The sequence below is a fragment of the Gymnoscopelus braueri genome, assembly GCF_963280865.1.
Source record: "Gymnoscopelus braueri genome assembly, chromosome: 3".
Classification (NCBI taxonomy): Eukaryota; Metazoa; Chordata; class Actinopteri; order Myctophiformes; family Myctophidae; genus Gymnoscopelus; species Gymnoscopelus braueri.
In genome coordinates, this window is record NC_137612.1 from 51,810,775 (window position 1) to 51,828,834 (window position 18,060).

The 18,060-nt window shown below is 40.7% G+C and overlaps 1 protein-coding gene across 1 annotated transcript in view; it reads left to right on the forward strand.

Annotated features, from left to right (window-relative positions):
- The window catches only part of LOC308082553 (receptor-interacting serine/threonine-protein kinase 3-like), an 84,533-nt gene extending 77,888 nt beyond the window's left edge, over nt 1-6,645 (forward strand). Inside the window, exon 10 of the mRNA XM_080424371.1 lies at nt 4,992-6,645. Coding sequence (XP_080280497.1) covers nt 4,992-5,545 — 554 coding nt within the window. The 3' untranslated portion in view covers nt 5,546-6,645. The remainder of the gene's footprint in view (nt 1-4,991) is intronic.
- The last annotated feature ends 11,415 nt before the right edge of the window (nt 6,646-18,060 follow it).

Below are 18,060 nucleotides of genomic sequence, written 5' to 3' on the forward strand. Positions count from 1 at the left end.
ACTACAGGTCTATAGTCCTTTATGATTTGTATCATATGTGATACTACAGGTCTAAAATAAATGTTTTTGTAATGTTAAAACCGACTTGATTCCCATTATGACAACGGAGGGGGTTTAAAAAATGACGACAGGGGAATCTCTGGGAAAAAAGAACACCACTTTTTACGTCGGTAGGTGAGTAACGAGACATCAAAGATAACACTTAAAATGTCCGGAATTCTCCTTTAAGACCCAATAAAGTGTCCCTTTTAAAAATTTTGGAATTTTCTGACCTTTCCTTCATAGTTCAGGTTCTAGAGGGTTAAGCAGATTATGTTATAGTAAAAAGGAGGGAAAGTAATATTTTTTGGTTAAAACTTAAAAGTCTTTTGTAAAAGGTTAAAGCTCTATATTGCTATATGTAACCATGGCAGAAATATAACAGATCAGTAACTTCGACTACGCCACCTTGGGAGTTTCACCCAAGGAATCAATTAAAGTGCTAAAGTAACCACGCTGAAGTGCAACACAGGTTAGTTTGTAAATTAATGGAGCAGAGACGTGCTTCTCAAGATAACCAAGTACATTTATTTTAAATGCCACTTGATGATATCATACTGATATTACAATGTAATTAAACAAGTTAATCACAATGTAATGTTAAAAGAGTAGAAAAGAACTATAACAAAATACACAAGAGAAACCACAGTTAGACTGTAGGGGAGGAGAGAGAGGGGTTAGTAGAGTGAGGATTCAAACACTTCAAAACTGTAAAAACACACAACACTATAAGTGGGTTATGTGCACACTACAAACCACACACACACACACACACACACACACACACACACACACACACACACACACACACACACACACACACACACACACACACACACACACACACAGTGGATAGAAGGTTCTCCCCTACAGTGCGACTGCGGTCGCCTCCAACTACCCCCTACAACGACCGCGACCGGGCAAGGGGCTCTACCGCAGTATCAAGAGTTCCACCACCAGGTTCTGGTGTAGTTTCAATCCGGCTGCTGTCAGAATGCTGAATGGGGCATAAGCCTGAATGAGGCATAGGCCTTGTTCAGCAGCCTGACAACAGGCGGCGCAGACTTTTCTGGCTCTTCCTGAACACACCTGTGGATTATACCAGGGACAATGACTTGGACTTTAGCCCCCCCTCGGACACACCTGTGGACTACACCAGGTACAAATGACTTTTTGTTGCACTCCCTCATGGAGCTACCTGCGGATTATACTAGGGTCAGTCCACTCTAGGTGGACACGCACTGACCTTTTGCACCTTAATCCCTTGTATAACGCACTGACTTTTTTTTTTTTTTTTTTTATTGTGCTCCTTTTCCTTAACGTCCATTGTCTATCATGCACAGTATAAGTATAACATGCACAGTATACAATACATTGCTGCTATGCTCAGGCACCTTAGTTTAGTTTTTTTAGTTTTTTATTATCTCAGGTAATTTGTAAATATGTAGATAACTTGTCTGGCCTTCTGTTGCTCTCTTGTTTTGATCTCCTTCCCACTTGCCCCCCACCCTTTTCTTCTCCCCCCCCCCCCTCTTCTTTCTATGGAAACTAACGTTGCGATGGGAACGATGTACAAAAAAGAATTTCACCCACTTTTTTACCTTGTAAACCTGTGATGTGACAATAAAACTGATTCTGATTCTGATTCTGATTCTGAACTATCTGGGTAACAAGAAATAACAATTAGCAATATAAATGATAAGTGGCAGTTGTGTTATCAATGAAAATAAAATAAAATACAAAGGAAATAAGGGTCTAACAAAGGGGCAAAGGTAGCAATGGAGCTAAGGAGCGCCTATAAAACAAAACAACAGTTAGCCCCCATAAGGCATTATAATTATACATCAAAATACATTCAAATCAAAATACCGAACACTATATACGACCTCAACAAGGTCTGTGTCTATAGGGCAGGGAGGGGTACCTGGCGCATGGCCAGTGGCGGAACAACTCAAAGCCGGGCCGGTAGGCACAGCACAGTGATCAGCCCCCCCCCCCCCCTGCGCACGCATGCACAGCCCCCCCTCGCATGCACAGCCCCCCCTCGCATGCACAGCCCCCCGTCGCATGCACAGCCCCCCGTCGCATGCACAGCCCCCTGTCGCATGCACAGCACCCCCTCGCATGGACAGCCCCCCCTCGCATAGACAGCCCCCCCTCGCATGCACAGCCCCCCGTCGCATGCACAGCCCCCCCCTCGCATGCACAGCCCCCCCTCGCATGCACAGCCCCCCCTCGCATGCACAGCCCCCCGTCGCATGCACAGCCCCCCGTCGCATGCACAGCCCCCCGTCGCATGCACAGCCCACACCGGAAGATTTGTCGGATTTTTGGGTCGGATTTTGTTACTTTTTTTCTCCTGTTTTTAATTTATTTATTTCGGTTTTAGGGTGAGGAGGAGCACAGGTGAAGCGTGAGGTTTTAGGGTGCGTCTAATTGTAATAAAATAAAGGTCCATGTGACCTGACGGCCTTTAGAACCTCTTAAACCTTTCAAACCTTTCAAACCTTTCAAACCTTTCAAACCTCTTAAACCTTTCAAACCTTTAGAACCTTTCAAAACTTTAGAACCTTTAAAACCTTTAAAACCTTTAAACCTTTCAAACCTTTAACTCTACTAACACTATCAATACTCAATACCATCAACATTCTTAGCGATCCCACACTGTTTCTTCAGGAACAGTACCTTCTAGTTTACTTTAAAGTAGCTTTTACTAATTTTTACAACTTTTAAGTATTTTTACTCTTTTTATCAACTTTTAAGTATTTTTACTATTTAAAAAGTGAAATATCTCTAAAAGTACAAATTATTTCAAAAAATTCTAATGGTAGCCAATATGTCCTAAGTAGGCTGAACGTTATAGAGTTGGAACGGAGTTTCTATCTAAAAGTATGAATTTCTCCATTGAAATGAATGGGAGTTTTTTAGAAGTAAAAAGTGAAATATCTCTAAAAGTACAAATTATTTCAAAAATTCAAATGGTAGCCGACATGTCCTGAGTAGGCCGAACGTTGAAGAGTTGGAACGGAGTTTGTAGCTAAAAGTATGAAGGACTAGTTAGCCGTCAAAAAACGGTGTTGAAGATAACAGTAGTGTGATCGCTTTAGCGATCCCACAATAAATAAATACAATGGTCTAAACAATAGTTTAATAACAAAACAACAATCCATTGCCTTCCTCACGCAGACAAGCCAGTGCCTACAGAGAGTCAAGCAAGACAGAGTGAATGGGCACCAGGCTTTATGGGGGAGGGGCTAATCACTGACTACTTACACCTGAGTGATTGGGGCGTGGCCACAGAACTCTGAATGGAGACAGGTCTCCCTGTTACATAAGCTCTATAGAGCGTCGCAGTTCCCGCCCACTTCCTGTTTTTTTTGGTGCCGGAAGAAAAAACTCAATGCATTTTTCCATTGACATTTCCAAAAATATTTATATCTATTAATTTAAGCCTCGAATCAAGCCATCACGAGATGACATGAATCATGATTTTTTTTTATTTTATATTTAATTATATGATATACTATATTTAATAAATACCCTTTGTTTTGCCGTTTTCAACAAAAAAAAAATCACAGAATCAAACGTTTATGGTCATGATTCATGTCATGTCATGATGGCTTGATTCGAGGCTTAAATTAATAGATATAAATATTTTTGGAAATGTCAATGGAAAAATGCATTGAGTTTTTTCTTCCGGCACCAAAAAAAAACAGGAAGTGGGCGGGAACTGCGACGCTCTATAGCAGGGGTACTCAACAGGCGGACCGCGGTCCACAACCGGACCGCGGAACAACTCCCTGCGGACCCTGGGCAAATCCAAGTTTAAAAAAAAGAATACCGTATACAAGCTCACAACGCGTCACTTTGTGCGACACTGTGAGCTTGTACATCTGCTATTTTCTAAAACTTCTGACTTAATCTTGAAAGTGTGAGAACTAGTGATGTAATAGTTATTAGTAGAATGGGCCTCAGGTCTTAATGGGTTAATATGTTGGATTCATGTTAAAGTGCATTTTCAGATATTTAACCCCTTAAACCCTCAATACTTAGTAAACTTGACTGTTTGCTTTGTACTTGGTCTGCTCTTTTTTCCCTCTAGAGTCTAGACCAAACCTCTTTGCTGAAAATAGCAGATCTACAAGCTCACAACGTGAGCTTGTAGATCTGCTATTTTCTGCAAATGTAACCCCAGAATAGAGATGCTGGGGTTCAAGTGGTTCATGTAAATACAATAAAAAGTTCCTATCACACACAGAGAAATTTTGCGGCCCTCCCTGTATTAACTGAGGACCCCCTGTAGTAACTCTGAGGACCCCCTAGGGGTCCCGGACTCCCTGTAGTAACTCTGAGGACCCCTAGGAGTCCCGGACCCCCTATAGTAACTCTGAGGACCCCCTAGGGGTCCCGGACCCCCTGTTGAAGTTTAAACTGTAAACTCAAACAGATGTATGAGGTTTTAACCTCTTAAGCTCTGTATATACTTTTTATGATGAATAGTGTAAACAGCAGATCTACAAGCTCACATATCATCATGACACCACACGGTGTGAGCTTGTAGATCTGCTAACTTTCACATTTTTTATATTCTTATAATGAATAATAATGATAAGGGTAATAATAATAATTATCATTATTATTATAATTATTATTATAAAATGTTTAAATATGCGCACGGTGGTGCAGTCGGTAGCGCAGAGTACAACAGAGTAGTTGTAACAGAGAGTACTTCTACACTGCAGTAGACTATTGATACTTTTACTTAAGTAAAACATTTGAGTACTTTTTCCACCACTGGAAAACACACATGAGGAGTTGAAAATGTTTTAAATCATTTATTATTTTGTGTGAACATGTTGGTGTATAATATAATAATAACATGTCCAGAATACAGTCATCAGGTAGAAAGTGTTTCATTAGTTGTGATATTTTATCATGTGTTTTTCTCACAGATTCCTCTCCTCTGTCATTGGACCCAAACACAGTGAATAAGTACGTCATCCTGTCAGAGAACAACAGGAAGGCGACTCATACAAAACAACCCCAACGTTATGCTGATCATCCACAGAGATTTGCCTATTCCGCTTATGTGTTGAGTAGAGAGAGTCTGTCTGATCCTTGTTACTTTGAAGTTGAATGGAGTGGAGAGAGGGTTAATATAGCAGTCAGTTATAAAGACATCAACAGAAAGCAGAATGGGCTGCCATCATGCTTTGGAGGCACTGACATGTCCTGGGTGTTATGGTACAATTATACTGATGCTAAACGCCGCCACGGGTTCTCTCACAACGACATTGATACTGAACTGTCAGGACCTGTTTCCTTCACAGGGAGGGACAGGGTCGGGGTGTTTGTAAATCAGAGAGAAGGTCTTCTGTGTTTCTATGAGATTCATGGAGACAGAATGATGCTTCTTCATACAGAAAGAACCTCCTTCACCAGAGGACCTCTCTATGCAGGGATAGGGCTAGGTGATGCTACAGCAGAGGTGTGTGAGATCTGGTAAACATGTTTAAACTCTTAAACCCTCCAGTGGTGGAAAGTAACTAAGTACATTTACTTAAGTACTGTACTTATGCAATACAGTACAATTTTTAGATACATATACTTTACTTGAGTATTTCCAATTTTCAGTACTTTTACTTTTACTCCCCTACATCTCAGAGGCAAATATTTTACTCCACTACAATTATTTGAAAACTTTAGTTACTAGTTACTTTTCAGATATAAATTATGATATTATGAAACATATATTAACCACTTTCGCACTATTTTATACATAATCTATTTGAAAATAGCAGATCTACAAGTCGATGCAACGCGTTGTGAGCTTGCTATTTTCAAACATTTTAGTACTTTTACAATTGGTACTTTAAGTATATTTTGATACCAATACTTTTGTACTTTTTCTCAAGTTAATTTTGAATTCCGGACTTTTACTTGTAACAGAGTATTTCTACATTTCAGTATTGATACTTTTACTTAAGTACAACATGTCAGTACTTTTTCCACCACTGTAAGTGAATAAAAAACAAACAAAAATAAATAAATAACATTTAAAAATTTGGGGGGAATGTAGTAGATCTACAAGCTCACAATGCATTGCATCTTCTTACGCTCATATTCATGAATGGATATAAATAATAGATCTTTATAGAGCAGAGGTCTGTATGATATTCAAAAACAAATTTAATTTAAAAAGTTGAAAATGAAATAAAGTAAAAAATAATCATGTGTACTACACAGTGGACAGCACCTGAGTATTTTACTTAGTTATATTTTTGAGTATTTGTACTTTTGGATCCTCCACTTCCCTTTCCCTAACTACATTTCTAGTTAGGGAAAAAGTACATTATTAATTAACCATCAAATTATTGTCTTAGGAATGAGACAAAAACAAAAAAATATCCATGAATTCAAGTCTCCATGTGGTGACTAATCCATAGGAAAAAAGTCATTTTGGAGGTGAACTATCCCTTTTGGGTGGTCCTCAGTTCAAATATGATTATTTTTGGGGGTCCATAGTTCAATTATGATTATTTTGGGGGGTCAATAGTTCAAATATGATTATTTTTGGGGGGTCCACAGTTCAAATATGATTATTTTTGGGGGGTCCACAGTTCAAATATTATTATTTTGGGGGGTCCATAGTTCAAATGGGGGGTCCACAGTTCAAATATGATTATTTTGGGGGGTCCATAGTTCAAATATGATTATTTTTGGGGGTCCACAATTCAAATATGATTATTTTGGGGGGTCCATAGTTCAAATATGATTATTTTGGGGGGGTCCACAGTTCAAATATGATTATTTTGGGGGGGTCCACAGTTCAAATATGATTATTTTTGGGGGGTCCACAGTTCAAATATGATTATTTTGGGGGGTCCATAGTTCAAATATGATTATTTTGGGGGGTCCACAGTTCAAATATGATTTTTTTTGGGGGGTCCACAGTTCAAATATGATTATTTTGGGGGGTCCACAGTTCAAATATGATTATTTTGGGGGGTCCACAGTTCAAATATGATTATTTTTGGGGGGTCCACAGTTCAAATTTGATTATTTTGGGGGGTCCACAGTTCAAATATGATTATTTTTGGGGGGTCCACAGTTCAAATATGATTATTTTGGGAGGTCCACAGTTAAAATATGATTATTTTGGGGGGTCCATAGTTCAAATATGATTATTTTGGGGGGTCCATAGTTCAAATATGATTAACCTGTGTTCCAATGAGCACATAGCCGATCTACAAGCTCACAGAGTGTCTCATTGTGACGTACTGTGAGCTTGTAGATCGACTATTTGACTGCTATCTCATTTTGCCATGCTTCCAGGGCAACTTAAGTGAAAAGTGGCTCATCTTACCCGGCTTATCGTATAAGATACAATCCATCCAGTCAATGAATAATTATAAAGTATCATTTTTACAAAGTTACAGGGAGGTAATTCAGACATACTCACTTGTCTCCAGAGCTTGTCCAGTACATCTACATTAACATCTAGACATACTGATAAGATAGACAACACACACGCACACACAACTAAAAAGGAAGTCTAGGTTTAAACCACCAGAATGTGTTGTCCACTACGTCTACAGGCTGCCTCTCTTCTCATTGAGCTAGAGATATGGCCACCCTGATGGTGTCTGTTGATATCTATAGGTTTTTCCATCCGTTATGAACCGCTAACTACTCTAGATCACTGGTTCACAAAACATTTACCAATAAAGTTTTTTTTTGTCTTCTCGGAATGGAAACTAGTGAAAATAGTCGATCTACAAGCTCACAACGTGTTGCTATCTGAAAAGTTGTGATATTGTAGATCGGCTATTTTCACAAGAAAGTATGTCATACATAAAAAACAAGTACTCTCAAAAAAGCATTTCATGTTATTTTTTAAAAATTGCATATGTCTGAATTAACAGGGTCATGTTTTGTACAATGCAATTTAAATGTAAACTGTAATGAGTGGGTTTGAACCGTGGACCTTCAGAACAAGAGGCTAACATTGTACTGATTGAGCTATTCAATCCACAGCCTTGGTCAGTGAGAAAGGATAATCCAACAAAACAAAACAAAAGGGTGAATGAAGTACGTCATACATTGAAAATAACTACCCTCAAATAAGCATTTCATGTTATATTTAACAATGCAATGCAATGCAATTGAGATGAAATCTGCATGAGGTGGGACTCGGACGGGCGACCCTGTGGTTGCAAGGCATATGGTTTACCGATCAGCCATTGGACCAACAGAGCTGAACTGGTGAAAAAGGAGTTCACACAGATGACACAGTTTCACGCAAATTGCTCAGAAATCCTGGGTTTAAATGTTTTTCAAACTGCTCAAAATTGCGGACAATCTAAAGTGTCTCATGTGAGAAAAACACCAATCTAAAAAATATGATTATTTTGGGGGGTCCACAGTTCAAATATGATTATTTTTGGGGGGTCCACAGTTCAAATTTGATTATTTTGGGGGGTCCACAGTTCAAATATGATTATTTTTGGGGGGTCCACAGTTCAAATATGATTATTTTGGGAGGTCCACAGTTAAAATATGATTATTTTGGGGGGTCCATAGTTCAAATATGATTATTTTGGGGGGTCCATAGTTCAAATATGATTAACCTGTGTTCCAATGAGCACATAGCCGATCTACAAGCTCACAGAGTGTCTCATTGTGACGTACTGTGAGCTTGTAGATCGACTATTTGACTGCTATCTCATTTTGTCATGCTTCCAGGGCAACTTAAGTGAAAAGTGGCTCATCTTACCCGGGTTATCGTATAAGATGCAATCCATCCAGTCAATGAATAATATAAAGTATCATTTTTACAAAGTTACAGGGAGGTAATTCAGACATACTCACTTGTCTCCAGAGCTTGTCCAGTACATCTACATTAACATCTAGACATACTGATAAGATAGACAACACACACGCACACACAACTAAAAAGGAAGTCTAGGTTTAAACCACCAGAATGTGTTGTCCACTACGTCTACAGGCTGCCTCTCTTCTCATTGAGCTAGAGATATGGCCACCCTGATGGTGTCTGTTGATATCTATAGGTTTTTCCATCCGTTATGAACCAAGCCTCTGTTTCGCTAACTACTCTAGATCACTGGTTCACAAAACATTTACCAATAAAGTTTTGTTTTGTCTTCTCGGAATGGAAACTAGTGAAAATAGTCGATCTACAAGCTCACAACGTGTTGCTATCTGAAAAGTTGTGATATTGTAGATCGGCTATTTTCACAAGAAAGTATGTCATACATAAAAAACAAGTACTCTCAAAAAAGCATTTCATGTTATTTTTTAAAAATTGCATATGTCTGAATTAACAGGGTCATGTTTTGTACAATGCAATTTAAATGTAAACTGTAATGAGTGGGGTTTGAACCGTGGACCTTCAGAACAAGAGGCTAACATTGTACTGATTGAGCTATTCAATCCACAGCCTTGGTCAGTGAGAAAGGATAATCCAACAAAACAAAACAAAAGGGTGAATGAAGTACGTCATACATTGAAAATAACTACCCTCTAAGCATTTCATGTTATATTTAACAATGCAATGCAATGCAATGCAATTGAGATGAAATCTGCATGAGGTGGGACTCGGACGGGCGACCCTGTGGTTGCAAGGCATATGGTTTACCGATCAGCCATTGGACCAACAGACCTGAACTGGTGAAAAAGGAGTTCACACAGATGACACAGTTTCACGCAAGTTGCTCAGAAATCCTGGGTTTAAATGTTTTTCAAACTGCTCAAAATTGCGGACAATCTAAGGGCGGAGCTTACTGGTCAAAGTGATAGATGTGTTCCTCATGAGTCAAGGCACATGTGTAAGCAAGTTTCACGGCTGTCGGCCAAACGAAGCATGACTTTTGCCTGTTTAAAGTTTGCATTTTCAAAAAATTGCTATAGCGCCCCCCTTTGACCAATTGGAGTAAGATTGGTTTCAGTGATACTTGGAATGACCCTCTACATTACTGTAAAGTTTCAAACAATTGTGACTCTGCATGCATGTGTTAGGGGCAGATGTATAGTTGTCATAAAACTGCAATGTTCATTGGCTCTTAAAAGCTTCATTTTTTCACTTATGGAAAATCCCCCTCCCCAGTTTGTCGGCATAGGTCCAAAGCTATTATGTAAAATGTTTTGTGCAGATTGCTCAAAAATCCCAGGAGGAGATTTTTCATATATTTCAAAATGGTGGGAGATCTAAAGGTCAGAGTAGAGGTCTTCACGGGTCAAAAATAAATACCCGAACCCAAATGGACCCGTGATTTTTTTACCCGGAACCGAATGGACCCGGCCTATGGTCCAATATGAAGGACCCATACCCGAATGGACCCGCGAAAAAAATACCCGTAACCGAATGGACCCGGGCCATTATTAGAAATTGAGATCCGGACCCGAACAGCACCGAGAGCTGTCGGAAACCGACCCGTATAGAACCGTGACATACAAGAACCGAACCCGTACATAACCCGAGCCTCCGAAAAACCCGAACGCAAAATCGTTTGCCAACGCTATTAGTACAAGTTGTCTAGCGTTAAATAAGACTTGTGTCATACTTTCTAACCTAAATGTATAGCCTCCATGATTATGATGTATAATCCCAGTCAATGCTCATTGGACAGCTATACAAAAATAAACGTTCTAGATGTTTGTAATCCTTCTTCATATGTTTTAATCATCCTATCCTTGTTAATATATCGCCATTTAGGTCAATGATATAACATTATGTAGTGATATGATAATATAAATAGCAGCCAGTCATTGACTGCGTCACTGCCAGTCTGTCTTCTGAGCGACCGACCTCCCTCCCTCCACCCGGGTATTAATGGAACCGTCCATTTCACAGTCTGAGCCCCGAGAGTCCCCCCGCTCGCCGGGTCCACTCGGGTATTAGTGGAACCGTGCATTTCACAGTCTGAGCCCCGAGAAACCCGCTCGCCGGGTCAACTCGGGTATTAGTGGATCCGTCCATTTCACAGTCGGAGAACCGAGACCCGAGACGGACTGTACCGGCTCCGACCCGGACCCGGAGTCACTTCTTGTGAATGGACCCGTGACCGAGCCGGGTACGGGTCGGAACCCGGGTATTTCGGGTTACATGCCTAACCCGACGAGCTCTAGGTCAGAGGTCAAAAGTCAAGGTATGAAAGTTGTTAGGCATGGGGAGACGCATGTGTGTATCGAAGTTTCATGGCTGTAGGTCAAACAGGGCATGAGTTGTATCTGTTCAAAGTTGAACAGATACAACAGCGCCACCCTTTGGCCAATGGTTGTGAGTTTCGTGTCTTCGCCGTTTGGCATAGCCCTCTACCATATTGCCGAGTTTCGTAAAAAGTTACCACGTGGTTAGGCCAGAACTGCAAAATGTGGCGGAAGAATAGTGAAAGTGTAAAGATGTAATAAGGCTTCGAGCCTCGAAACCTTAATAATGCACAATCATTTCCCAATATAGAGGCAAATTCTATACATTAAAAAAGTATTTTTCGTTTTTTTAATTACGTTTATTTGAATTTCTTTTTCACACATTTTTGGAAGCAGATAAAATAGCAGATCTACAAGCTCACAACATGAGCGACGTGTCTCATGTGAGAAAAACACTAAATTGGACTCTCATAATGAGCTTTTTATTTTATCAGTGTTACACCAAGGTGAGCAGGTCAAAACTGTTCATGTGCAGGACAGCAGAAACACTTTTGTAATACTGTGTACACTGACAGTATAGACTGCATTTACTGCATACTGTACAAGTTAATCTAACTTTTAGTGAAGACCTCCTAGGGGTCAGTGTTTAGGCAGAGCATATCACACTTCTAAATATTTAAGGCTATATTAAAGCTGGTATAAGTGGACTCATCTGACCACACTGCCTGCATCCTGATGTCTTCCCAGCTTTTTTCCCTTTGACCAATTGAAAGTCCTATTTAGTTAACCATAGTACAACTCTAATGACATATTAGTAGTTGTGCATATCAGGACGTCAGTAAGTAAACTTTTACTACAAGGAAATGTAGATTTATGGCTAGAGGCAAGCTTTCACAATGTCAAGCATGCAAAACCTATTGTAATATTTTACTGTTCTGCATGAGTTACAATTATTCACCATAGAACTGAAACACCATGATGTGGATAAATAGTGACAAAGTCAGAATACAAATTTTAGATATGATTTTATTGCAGGCACTTTAGCTTAGCATGTGACTATACATTGAATACATAAGTAAAACTTAATCAAAATGTGTTGAACTATTAAAGAAATAAAACAAATATAATTATACAACATATACAAATATTGTTAGATTTACTGCTGAACCTTCACACCATAAAACTAGCATGCATATGGTTCAGTGGTTCTGTGAAGTGGGAAAACGTTAAATACCCTTGAATAAAATTCGCTACACAGGTTAGTTACAATTGTGAATCCAATTATTGTATTACCCTTTAATCTAAGTTAACAATTATTTATGAGCCTATTAAACAATCAGAATGAATTATCATAAACAAAGATGATACAATACAGCAGTTACAGTTCAATTCAGAGCTCTGAAGATGCACAACTCTCTCCCTATAGCACAGAGTAAGTCCAGCACACAGGGCGAAAGTTCTGCAATGCCGGACCCTATCAGAGCTTATATTTAACAAATTTAGATTATAATAAAACATTATCGATAGATGTCGCTGTTGATCCATCCATCGAAGCAATGGCTTTCTCCCTCTTTGTTGACTATCTCAGGGGCTGGGAGGTGACCTTGGCTTCTCAGGGCACCTGTGGAATGTACCCTCCCTAAAATTGGGGAGTACTGTAGATAACTCTCTCTACCCCTACTGTCTAGATTAGTGGGAAACTGGCTTTGCTGTGCATGAGAAAGGGAGAGAGAGAGAGAGAGAGAGAGAGAGAGAGAGAGAGAGAGAGAGAGAGAGAGAGAGAGAGAGAGAGAGGGCCTCTAAGGCGAGCTCATCTCGTGCTAATAACACCATTTTGGAATATAGAGCGTGTCAACGTGTCGTCACCACGGGGGGCGAGGCATTGGGCGTGGCATTGGGCAATGCTAAGTCAACCTGGTTTTTACCCCTCAAAGATGTCCGCAGTTATACCAAAAGACACTTGTTGACGCCCCCTTCAGGATTTTTGGCACGCTCTATAAGGTCATAGTGACACATTTATACTAAAACTCAACACTTTTAGACCTACAAATTATTCAAATATACGCACAGTATAAAAATCTAACTATTAGTGTATTGCTCAAATAATCAGAATAGCTGAGTTTAAAGCAGTGTATACAGCATGCACTCACAGGATATCTGCTTCTTCTAAAGATCCTGTCACACAGCACTATAAATTCTGAGACTTTTAATTCTAAACGCACTCTAATTTCCTTCCAATATATATTACCACATTTTGGAAGTAATGAGAGTAGACGGCTGTTCCAACTTTAACTCCCTAACAGTTGACATAGCTGACCTCTGCCTCTGTAGAAATGTTATAACAGCACTTTCAAGAGAATGTAACTTTTATCAGGCAGAGAGGAACAAAATAAAAACAACAGAGCAGCTAAAAGACAGCTGAGGGAATTATAGACAACTAGACCATACCCGTAGGGGGATATGAGCACCCAAACCCCGGTGAAGGGCGCAGGCGAAAGTACAGATCTTGCTGCTTGTTTCTCGCGCGAAACCCGCGAAACCTGGCAACGTTATCTCCCATTGTTTGACACATAAACGCTAATAAGAAGCTGAGATTTGATTAAATTGAAAAACGGGCTTTGCAGTTAAGTTCAGATCATCAGGTCAATGGCTGTGTGCAAAATCAGAGCAATTGCTTCAGCCAGTGAGGAGAACCGGGCAGCTTCACCGACGACTACAGACACGACTACTACACGACTACAGAGGTTTGTCAAATTATAGGAGGATATCCGTAGCATGTATTTCCTTTTTTTTTTAAATAGTTGGCCCTACCTATCCACCGTAGCTCTGGGTTTCTCCCCCTTCTATTCCCAACTCCACTATAACATATTTACAGCATTATTTAATTTCTCAATTTTACTCCTCTGCTGATTCCTCAATGTCTGTACGTGCGTGCGTGCGTGCGTGCGTGCGTGCGTGCGTGCGTGCGTGCGTGCGTATGTGCGTGCGTGCGTATGTGCGTGCGTGCGTGAACTACAGGCCCTGGTGTGTGAGATGTATGCACTTCCTCTTTCTCTCACACTACCATCTCTATCTCCTTTCTGGCCAGTATGGGTGTGATGACTCCGGTAGCCTTACTCTTTCAACACAGTTTTATCATACAGTATGACAGTGTACATTTTCTATTTGTTCTGCTAATCAACTAACAAGCTAGCTGATCTTGGCTTCACAAGCTGTATTTCAGTGTCCAGGCAGCAGGTCTGATAAGCACCTGGTCTATTGTAAATGTAAAGGAATGTCTTCATGCTTCTGTCTTTCTTTACACGTTGCTTTCCTCTTCTATAACCCTGGTGTCCTGATCAGCAGAGGAGATGAAGCCTCGTCTACGACCAACACTTCCACTGATGTTCACATAATCTGGACTGTCCTCCTGAAACATGAAAACACAGTTAAATAATAATAAAAATCATGAATACATCATAATGTATAAAATTAATCATCATAAATATGTGCAATCAATGAAAAATCCTTTAGCTCTCCTCACTTCTTTGTCCACGCCAGAATCTTGTTTCCTTTAAAAACAAGAAATATTATTTTAAAACAATTGTTTTGGGGTTTTGAGAAAATGTGTTGCAATAATGAAAGTAACAGGATATAGTTCAATAGATTATTGGAACTTCGACTGTCATTGTAATGAGCTCTGAAGACAGGAAACTCACCAGGCCCACCACATAACCAAAGGAAGTAGCAGCACTGCCAACAGCTTGACTCCAATACCAACACGAAGAATGACAAGATGACCTGCAGCAAAATGACACCATATTTAACATTAATTATCATCAGAGAATAAAATCAATCATTAAACATTTTCTGGTTATATATTTTAAATCTAAAACGACATCTAAAACTGCATTAAACACTTAAGTAGATTTAGTTGTCAGGTTACAGACTGTAAAGTACATGTTATTACAATCATTCCTTCCAACATCTTCCTCTGTCTACTCACTGTCTATTGTGTCCATGTGCAGCAGCACCTCAGTAGAGTTGTTTTCTCCCAGTGAGTTCCTGGTGTGACAGAAGTACAGTCCAGTGTGGGAGGGCTGCAGAGAGGCCAGAATCAGCACCTGTCCTGACCCTACCTGGACCAGGGAGCTGGAATCAGGAGGCCCAGTCCTCTTGTACCAGGTGTAGTTGTGTACTGGTGGGTTTTATTGATTTGCAGCATTATTGTCATTTAACTTACAGAGAACATTAATGGAAGGAGGTGATGACATTTGGGATCCATGTTTGTTTGTCACCTGACAGGTGTACTGTCCAGAGTCTGCAGGAGACACAGTGGCCCTCATTTATCAACGCGGTGCAGACCAAATAATGGGCGTACGGCGAGATCACAGCAACTTTCGGCATTTATCAATATATCCTGACGTTGGATTCATCCTACCGTAGGCTGAAATCTCACGTCTGGTAGAGAGCAGTTATTGACGTTGGCTGTACCCGTTTATTCCATCCTAGACCTGTGGAGCAGCATTGTCTGACTGTCTGAAAGGCATCTGGACACATAATCCACTCCTAAATGTATCTACACTAATAAATAATCCCTGTGAAAATATAACATTTTATAAAGTAATTTAAACAAACTGCTTTAACAGTCATTCAGATAAGATTGTAGATATGGCTGCATTGAAAATAGCAGATCTACAAGCTCACAAGCCAGCGTCGCATCGCGACGCGTTGTGAGCTTGTAGATCTGCTATTTTCAAAATATACGAGCGCTTCTGCGAGGGCACTTTCGGGAGTTTAGACCGGTGCAGTGGCGCTGCTGTTATATTTTCATGGGCACCGGGAGATCAGACACTTAACCAATGGTCCAACACACACCAGCCTTCATCCATTGATGTTCTCTCCAGGCTATCTCTCATTAATGCGGAGCGGAGCGGGACGGGACTCGCCCATCCGTCGGTCCGAGTCACACTGGGAAATGGGAATAGCCTACATGACGGCTTTATTTTAGTGTAACTCGATTGGCACTGCTCGGTATGGGTTAAATAAATTAATGTACAAACGTATTCCATTCATGGCGATGTGATTGGTTTCATAATATGTCATTCATGTAGGCTACAAGCCTACGTGACAAAGATTGTACCGATACGGTACGGATTACATGAAAAACACAGCTGGGCAGGCGTGTGTGTGTGTGTGTGTGTGTGTGTGTGTGTGTGTGTGTGTGTGAGAGAGAGAGGGGCGTGTGCGTGTGTGGCGAGGCCGCGAGGCGAGCGGGGGAAACTCTTTCTTATTGGCTTTTGATGTCTTTGGTCGTATATATTTAAGGGCGTGTTATTTAAATGACGCTCGGTTTCAGCCGTGACATTTATCAAGGCTGGGACCAAATGTACGCTCGGATCGGCTGTGTAGGATGTGTTGATAAATGTGACTTCGACGTTGGTGTATGGCCAAATATATGGAAAAATATAAGACGTTTTTTACGCTCCGTTGATAAATGAGGGCCATTGTCCTTTACCAGCTGAGGACCAGTGGAGATAAAGCTGCTTCCTCTGTCTCTGTACCGGGTGTAGTTGTCTACTGGTGGGTTGGCATCACTGCTGCAGGTCAGAGTCACTTTACTGCCCTCAACAACTTCTCCTGGTGGATTCACTGGCCCTCATTTATCAACGGAGCGTATAAACCGGCTTATATTTTTCCATATATTCGGCCGTACACCAACGTCGAAGTCACATTTATCAATAAATCCTACACAGCCAATCCTGGCGTACATCAGGTCGGAGCTTTGATAAATCTCACGTCTGAAAACGAGCGTCATTTAAATAACACGCCCTTAAATATTCTGGAAACACCCCGATTTTACGACATGAAGAACCGAAAAGAAAGAGTTTGGCCGGCTCGCCTCGCATCGCTGCCTGTCAAGTCACACACACACACACACACACACACACGCACACGCACACGCATCTCTCTCTCTCTCTCTCTCACTCACACACACACACACACACACACACACACACACACGCCCAACTGTGTTTTTCATGTAATACGTACCGTAGCGGTACAATCTTTGTCACGTAGGCTTGTAGCCTACATGAATGACATATTATGATACCAATCACATAGCCATGAATGGAATACGTTTGTATATTAATTTATTTAACCCATACCGAGCAGTGCACAAGCAGTCATGTAGGATATTCCCCGTGAGACTCGGACGGGCGGCAGTGATTCCCGTAGTCCTACCACCACGTTAATAAGAGATTGGCGCTTCGGGTTTATATCCTTAACCCAGCCAGGTTGTAGTCTTCAAAACTCTCTATGACATAACTCCATAACATAGGACAAGCTACTGTAAGTTTGTACACCTCACTGTCCATGAAAAGATCGTCGGGAGTCCCGAAAATGCGCTCGCAGAAGCGCTGTATATTTTGAAAATAGCAGATCTACAAGCTCACAACGCATCGCGATGCGACCCGTTTTTGAGCTTGCAATTTTAAAATAGCCAATGCAACTGATCACTGTTAAAGCAGTTTGTTTAAATTACTTTATAAAATGTTATATTTTCACAGGGATTATTTATTAGTGTAGATATACATTTAGGAGTGGATTATGTGTCCAGATGCCTGTCAGACAGTCAGACAATTCTGCTCCGCAGGTCTAGAATGGAATAAACGGGTGCAGCCAACGTCAACAACTGGTCTCGACCAGACGTGAGATCTCAGCCTACGGTAGGATGAAGCCCACGTCAGGATATATTGATAAATGCCGAAAGGTGCGGTGATCTCGCCGTACGCCCATTATTTGGGCTGCACCGCGTTGATAAATGAGGGCCACTGACACTAAGGGCATTTTTGGGGGGTCTGTGGAGGA